This window comes from Colobus angolensis, unplaced genomic scaffold (genome assembly GCF_000951035.1).
Source record: "Colobus angolensis palliatus isolate OR3802 unplaced genomic scaffold, Cang.pa_1.0 Scaffold157, whole genome shotgun sequence".
NCBI lineage: Eukaryota > Metazoa > Chordata > Mammalia > Primates > Cercopithecidae > Colobus > Colobus angolensis.
Genome location: NW_012114677.1, coordinates 603,656 through 611,587, shown reverse-complemented (window position 1 = coordinate 611,587; position 7,932 = coordinate 603,656). Strand labels below are relative to the sequence as shown.

Here is a 7,932-nt window from a genome sequence, read left to right as displayed (position 1 = left end):
AGGAGTTCAAGACCAGCCTGGGCAACATAGTAAGACCCCTGTCTCTACAAAAAAAAAAAAAATTAAGTACAAAATTAGCTGGGCATGGTAGTGCACGCCTGTAGTCCCAGCTACTTAGGAGGCTGAGGCAGAAGGATCACTTGAGCTGTAGTGAGCTATCATTGAGCCACTGCCCTCCAGCCTGGGTGACAGAGTGAGACCGTAAATCAGGAACAAAATAAAATCAGGCTGAGAGTTTGAGAATGAGTGAACACATGAATATAGCTGAGATGCTGAAAGCAGGCGTCAGAAATGGATGAATTTTAATACCTATTTCCTCCCCAAAGATGTGATTGTTTTGATGAAGTTCTTAGGCTAATTTCAGTGGGATTCAGAATTCAAGCATCTCTTTTCCTTACATCCACCTTCACGTACACCTGCTCTGGGCCAGATTCAGGGTGCAGAGGCCCCGCCTCAGCGACCTTCAGGCCCGACAATGAACCAGGGTTCCAGGGTCAGGGCAGGACAATTTGAGTCAGGCTGGACTCCAAAGGGGCTCCTCTCCCCCGCATCCCCATCTTCAACTTGGTTTGTCCATTTATTCCTTCCAGTTCATTCCTACCAGGTCCGCCCTGGATTGGGGGGTGGGCTTGGCATGGCCCTCTTGCTCTCCTCGACTTGCATCACCAAAGGATGCCTAGGATCATCCTTTCTCCAGAATGTTCCAGCTCCAGGACAGGGGGAGACGGCAGGGAAACTTCCATCCTGGGAGCAGCTGCCACCACACTCGCACAGACCACCCACTCCCACCGCCCGCACCAGGCGCAGGAAGAGGCCGTTTCCTGGGTGTATACCCAGTTCCTCCAGACAGAGCTGTGTCCAGAGCAGATTAGAAAAGGCTGGGGCAAGGGGACCCCATCCCAGGGCAACCTGACTCGCATGTGATGTGGAGGCAGGGCAAGAAAACTCATTCTTTAACATTGTTTCTCTAAAAGTAGACTTTTACATTTATTTATTTATTTATTTAACAGGATCTCAATGTGTCACCCAAGCTAGAGTGTGGTAGCACAGACGTAGCCCAAAGCACCTTCGACCTCCTGGGCTCAAGGGATCCTCCCACCTCAGCCTCCTGAGGAGCTAGGATTACAGGCACACCACCATACCTGAGTCATTCTTTAATTTTTTTTGTAGAGAAGTCCCCAGTTACGCTGTGCAGTTTTAAAAAGCGCCTCAATGTGGCTGACCTTGGCAAAGATGGGGAGTGGGATTTGTGAGCTGTGAACTCACTGCCTACAGGGAGCCCCCACTGCTCTCTGCAATGAAAGCCACAGGTCCCCCGTCCCCAGTGAGCAATGCCCCAGAAAAGTGCTTCCTGCTGCCAGCAGCCTATTGCCCCCTGGCTGTGTTATGGCTGCCTAGATCCACCTACCCACCAGGGTTGGCCATCCCGCCCACACTGCACCGCACGGCACCACACCCCTGCCATACTGGTGGCCTGGCCTGCTGGGACCCTCCCGAGGAGAGGGGCTGAATTCAGAGACAGCAGGGACTTAGGGGAGCCTGTCACAAGCTTAAGGCCCCACCTGAGTGTTCCTGCCGTGGCAGGCTCGAGGGAGGGTGCTCACTGGGCCTCCTGGGCCTTTCTGCTCACAGCTGTCGAAGTCCTCACCCCAGAGGCTCAGCTAGAGGGGGTCAGAGGAGAGTGAAGGGACACTGAGGCTGGGGTGGGGTGTGGCTGGTCTCTCTTCCATGGCCCAGCCTTCCAAGAAGCAAAGGTTTCCTGCAGGGTGGGCTGAGGTAGCTTAGATGGCAGGTCCCCAGGGGCAGGCCATGGAGGGGATGGGAGCCCTCAGAGGGTCTGGGCAGCCTCACCCACAAACCTCCCTCATCTAGCCCAGGCAAGCCTGGCTGCAGCATCTACAGCTCAGCATCTGTGGATTTGCAGGTTTAATGGCTTCTGATCTGGTGTCCTCCAAGCCAGCAGCATCATCACTGTCTCTTCCTTTGCCCTGAATCATCAGGACCGCACTGGCAGAGGAACGCACAGCCAGGCAGCCTTGCTGGTCTCCAGACACGCAGTGGAGGGAAGGTGACCCAGCCAGGACCCAGGGCAGGCTCCCCGGCAGTGACGGTCCTGGCCATGCCAGAGGCTCATGCTCGCTTTGTTCTGGGAGGCCTGGTCTCCAGGGCCTGTTCTCAGCATTAGGGCTTGAAGCCAGATTTCCAAATTCCAAGTGACCTTTCTTCTGGCCTCCTTAGAGAGAGGCTCCTGCTGGCCTCTGTGTCCATGCACAGCCAGACTGGTCCCTACAGCAACCCCTAAAAGGACAGCCCAGCCAGGCGCGGTAGCTCACGCCTGTAATCCCAGCACTTTGGGAGGCTGAGGCGGGCGGATCACCTGAGGTCAGGAGTTCGACACCAGCCTGGCCAACATGGTGAAACCCCATCTCTACTAAAAATAAAAAATTAGCCCGGCATGGTGGTGGGCGCCTGTAATCCCAGCTACTCAGGCGACTAAGGCAGGAGAGTCGCTTGAACCTGGGAGATGGAGATTGCAGTGAGCCAAGAGCGTGCCATTGCACTCCAGCCTGGACAATAAGAGCGAAACTCTGTCTCAAAAAAAAAAAAAAAAAAAAAAAAAACAGCCCATGTCAGGCCTCAGGTGGTGCAGCCAGCAGGGAGGTGGGGACATTGGCCCTGGGCTGATGCCATCCCTGGCCAGGGCCAGCATCACAGCCTCTTTCCCTAACTGTGCCGTTAAACCCACTCGCAGAACATGCCAGGTGCTTCTCCTGGAGATACCCCTGGAAGCCCCTGCCCTCCTCCTCTGTCCTTGTCCGGCTAGCCGGTGTCACCCTGGGGCCACCTGCATTGCGGCCTGGAAATTCCCCATGACAACAGTCTCTTGGGTTCAGCCCCTGCTTCCCAGGGCACCCCCAGCCGAGACTCCTCTGCATCCCCTGACTCTTCCTCCACTGAACACGTTCAGGGGCATCCCCGGCTCTGAAATATCATGGCTCATTCCCTGTCCTGAGCTGCCAGGGGGGCCCTGTCTGTCCAGAAGACCGCATCCTTCAGTTCTAGGGTATTTCTCTCTCTTATCTTTCTGGAACTCCTGTTAATTGGGGTTTGGACCTTCAGGAATAGTTTCCTAATTTTCCCAGTGTTTTCCCCTACTTTCTACAGCTTCATCTTTTTCTACTCAGGGAGATTTCCTCAACTTTACCTTCCATCTCCTGTTTATGTTTTTAGTTCTGCCATCGTATTTTGGTTTCCACAAGCCCTCTCTTTCTCCAGCCATTGCTTGTTCCTTGGATGCTGGGTCTCCTCTTCTCTTGCATGGCAGTGCCTGGTTTCTAGGCTTTTTCCTGCCTTGTGCATCGTTTTCTCCTGGTTCTTTTCTTATGGTTTCTATGTTTCATGTCAGAGGTTTCTCTAAAATGTCTGGTGACACCTGGCCTCCCCTTCTCTCTGCATCTTGGCCAGGAAGAGAGGCGGGGGGCAGATCAACATGGACCCTTTAGCACAGCCAGGATCGGCATCTCACCGAGGACCCTCCAGTGTCAGTGGTGGTTATGGGGGTCGTTTGTATTTTTTTAATCAGTCTCCAGCCTGAAGGGTCCAGGTCTAGGGACTGCTACCTGGGGCTGTTCTAGCTTGTTGCAGGGTAGAGGAGAGGTACTCCCACTGTCCCCAACTTTGGTGGCCCTGCAAGCCCAGCCTGGCCCCGAGCAGCTGGTCACTCGCGGAGCAAGAGGAGGGTGAGAAGGGCCCCCCTCTGCCCAGTGCTGCACTACTGTCCTGCGTAGTCCAGCCAGAGCCCAGGCCTGCGCCGCACCCAAGGATGACGGCCTTTGCTGACAGGTCCCGCCTCCTCTGAGGATAGTTTGGGGGCCACATGTTGTCCTTAGAGCTGGTTCACAGGGTCCCAACCTCACCCTAGGCAGCTTCTCCAAGGTCCCCTGGGAGGGGCTCTGGGCGAGCCTGTCCCCTGGAACTGCTGTACCTCTCGAGTGTTCAGCACCCCTGCGAGCCCTCCCCAGGGCCCTGTTCCCCCGTCATCAGGATGGCAGTGTTGACCCCAGGGACCCCAGGCTCCTTCTTGCCTCAACCATGTGTGATGAGGTCACCCTCACCCAGGACCTTCTGCTCCCCAGCAGGGTCTGACGAAGAAACCATCACCTTCCCGGGCAAAGCTGAGGGATGCTAAGAGGCCTCTGTTCTCTGCCATGGGCCCCTTGCAGGGGTGGATCACCCCATCCAGGAGGCATGGCTGTGGGGCCTGAGGGGCACTCAGTTGGCTTGGGGTTGTGGTGATGGGGGGCCTGAGGGTGAACTCACCCAGGCCAGCCTGGGCTCCTGAGCTGCAGAGGCCTGCAGGAGACAGTACAGGACATGAACCTTGGGGTACCTGCCAGGGCCCTCACTCACATCCGGCACTCCCCACTGCTGCAGGTCCAGCACCCTAGCCAGGGCCCCCAGTCACATCCAGCCTCCCCGCTGCCACAGGCCCAGCACCCTGGCAGACTCCTGTTGCTGCTGGGGAGGGTCCTGTCACCACATCCCAGGTCTGGAAGGTATAATCTGCACCATTTGTTCTTAGGATCCTGCCCTGAGAAGATGGCCTACTATGGAAAATGCATTGAAACTGTGATCGAGAAACTCGACACATTTACACCCAAGAGGGACAACCCTGAGCAGTTCCTAGAGGCTGTGGCCACCTCCCTGCAGGTAGGGTCTGCCGGGGGCTCCTGGGAGGCTGCGCCAATGGCACCTGTCATGCAGCTGTTCTCGTTAACAGCATCAAATACCTTCCTAACAACTGCCTTCCTTCCAAACGGGGAGAAGCTGACAGTGTTTTCCACAGAGACCTGCTCTTTGTATAGGGAGGTGCTCCTGGCACCCAGAATGTGTGTCAAGCCAGGCTCTGGTGAAAAGAAGCCTTGGCCAGAACTCGGGACATGACATTCACAGAGGTTCCATCCTCAGTTAACACAGACGAGAAGGATCAGCCCTGGAGTGCCCCCATGCCCCACCCCCACTTTGGGGGGCATCTTATCTCAGGAAATGGGTCCTCCATCCCCCAGGGGCCCCAGGGCTGTGGCAGTGAGGGTGGGTGAGGCCACAGCTTGCGCTGTATTTGTGGTAACCGAGACTTGGGAATCACTGACCGGGTCTCCGACAGAGGCAGGGGCTGGCCTGGGCAGTGAGGCCCCCGGGGAACCGAGGGCTGCAGGCATCCATACACATCTCCTTCATCTTCCTACCCACACCTGGAAGAAGTCCCAGGCCCGCCTGGAGGCTGCCCAACTCTTCAGCTCCTGTCCTACTGTCCCTGGGTTTTCCTTAGAGCTCCATCCTGGTCCTGGCAACCCCTGCAACCTTGGCAGCCCCGCCCCACTCAGGGGCCTCCCTGTCACCCAGTCTTGGCTCCCACCCCCAGGTGCTGATCTCACATCCACCACCTGTCAGTGGCAGGTGCCCAGGGAACAGGAGCTTGGATTGCAGGGCCCCTGCCTCCAGGAATGTGGGACGTGGCTCCATTGGATAGGGCCTCCAGAGGAAGCTGAGCCCACTGGGGGAAATCCTGGGGGGCTGTCTCATGGGCCATCACCGGCCCATCATTGCCCAGGAGCAGGGAGAGGGCACTCGCCCCCTGGAAGGAGGGCGCTCGTAGCAAGTGTGCTAATTCAGGCCGCCTGCCTGTCCTTGCAGGCCACAGCCCTCTGTGCTGCCGTGCTCTGGATGAACTTGGCCTGTGTGTGCCGCTTTCTGCGTGGTCCCTGGGGGCTGCCCTGGCCATGCTCCAGCTCCAGCCCCAGCCCTCACTACCTGCTCAGACGCACCTGTGCTGTTCCCCCAGGCCACAGTCTGAGCCTACCTTCCCTTGGGGTAGAATGAGGGGTTCACCCTTCATTAGTTACCCCTGGGGCAGCCTCAAGAAAGCCCAGAGGGTAGGTGGTGTGAGTAGGTTACAAAGACTGCCAGGGGTTGGTGCCAAAGCCTCTACCATAAGAGAAGGCCTGGGGCCCTGACACGTCCCTGCTCCCAGCTTCTGGAAGAGGCGCCTCCTCCGGTGGGGGCCTGGCAGCCAGCAGGGAGTGGAGAAGGGAGCAGGGCCTGTGTGCAGAGCTACAGGCTTCCGTGGGCACCTCCTTCCCTCTGCTTCAGCACCCTCCGGCCCCCAGCTCTTTCCCTGAGCCCCTAAGCACTGCGGGGAAGTGACGCAAACAGCTGGGGCCCAGATTCATCTACACTCCTCTTCCCAGCTGAAGGCCCCCGCACAACGGGCACACCCCTCGTCCCACCGGCCCGCCCTCCCTACGCCCGTCCACAACAGACAATAGTGAAGGCCCTGGTGCCCTTGGCCAGAAACCTGTCCTGGGAGCTGGCATCACCCACCCCACTGCCTGGGCCCACCTGCAGCCCAGCCCCTCTGTCCCGCCCAAGAGCAGCTCCAGCAGCTCCTCCTGTCTGTCCCCTCATTTCCCTCGGGATCTTTCGGGTCAGCCACCCGTGCTGCTACTTCTCTCATCCTAAAAACATTTGTTTAAAGTCCTCTGGGCCAGGTATGGTAGCTCACACCTGTAATCCCAGCACTTTGGGAGGCCGAGGCGGGTGGATCATGAGGTCAGGAGATCCAGACCATCCTGGCTAACACAGTGAAACCCCGTTTCTACCAAAAATACAAAAAATTAGCCAGTGTGGTGACGGGCGCCTGTAGTCCCAGCTACTTGGGAGGCTGAGGCAAGAGAATGGCGTGGACCCGGGAGGCGGAGCTTGCAGTGAGCCGAGATCGTCCCACCGCACTCCCGGCCCCACTGCACTCCAGCCTGGGCCACAGAGCGAGACTCCGTCTCAAAAAAAAATAAAAACTAAAAGTAAAGCCCTCTGTACTCCTCTGTGGCTCCCGCGGTCCCCGCCTTCCAGACATCTAACAGACTCCTTGAAGTCCCTTCCATGAGCGGCAGCTCTTCCTCCATCCTCCCTTACGCCCCTCCGGGCAGGCAGACTTCCCCAGCCCTCCACCCACAGCCGGTCTGAGTCGCCCCCCTCCTCCTTGTTGCCAAATCCAGTGGTGCAGCCTCAGCTCCTCCGACCCAGCTGACCCCGCCCCCAGCTCCGGGGCCTTCCAATCAGCTTCCTGGGTACCCCCCCCCCCCCCCCCCCAGCCCGGCCTGCCTCTCACCCGGCAGCCACTCCTTCGCCGGCTGGGGCCTCCCCTGTCGGGTGTGCGGGGTGCTGCACACACTCCTGGTCCCCTCGCCTGCTGACAGCTCCTGCTCCTCCCTCATCCTTGACCTCTCCAGAGCCTGGACTCACATCTCCCTGGGTGTACAATGGGCACCTCCCGTGTGACCCCTCAGCAGGTGAATGAATTCATGTGACCTCCCCCGAAGCTGCTGATCCTGGTATCCCCAGTTCAGCCGGCGGCCACTCTGTCTCCCCTTGCTTGAGTGGGAACCCTGGCCCCTCCTGGGCACCTGCATTCCTCTAGCCCACATCTGTCCATCATCAGCTCTGCCTTCAACTCTGCTGCGCGAGCACTCTGCTCCAGCGGCACTGGTCTCCTAGTGTTTCTAGAACATTCCACGTGCTCCCCGCTGCACTAGCTGTTGCCTCCACCTGAGAAACTTTCCCCCTGACGCTCTCTTGGCCTGCGCAGCCACACAGCACCTTGGCAGGGAAAGGGGGTGTGTTTACCCCTTCCTCAAGCAGAAAGTGGTAAAGTTCATGCCTTTATTTCTTAATAATAACCATTACAGAAAAATGAGTTTGTTACAACAAATAGTTTGGGTTTGGGTTTGTTTTCTATAACCCACAGATTATTAATGGTAGATGAGACTAGTTGCTACCTGGCAAGTCACAACGTGACGACCACAGGTGTGCGTTTCCACAGGAGCCTCGCACACTGATAATACTAGCAAACTGGCAGAGGCAGACACAACAGAT

General features: G+C 57.6%; 1 protein-coding gene across 1 annotated transcript in view; it reads left to right on the top strand.

The window, feature by feature from the left end:
• Positions 1–7,932, top strand: part of CFAP99 (cilia and flagella associated protein 99) — a 56,671-nt gene that overhangs the window by 4,151 nt on the left and 44,588 nt on the right. Inside the window, exon 2 of the mRNA XM_011936744.1 lies at positions 4,583–4,710. Coding sequence (XP_011792134.1) covers positions 4,600–4,710 — 111 coding nt within the window. The 5' untranslated portion in view covers positions 4,583–4,599. The remainder of the gene's footprint in view (positions 1–4,582; positions 4,711–7,932) is intronic.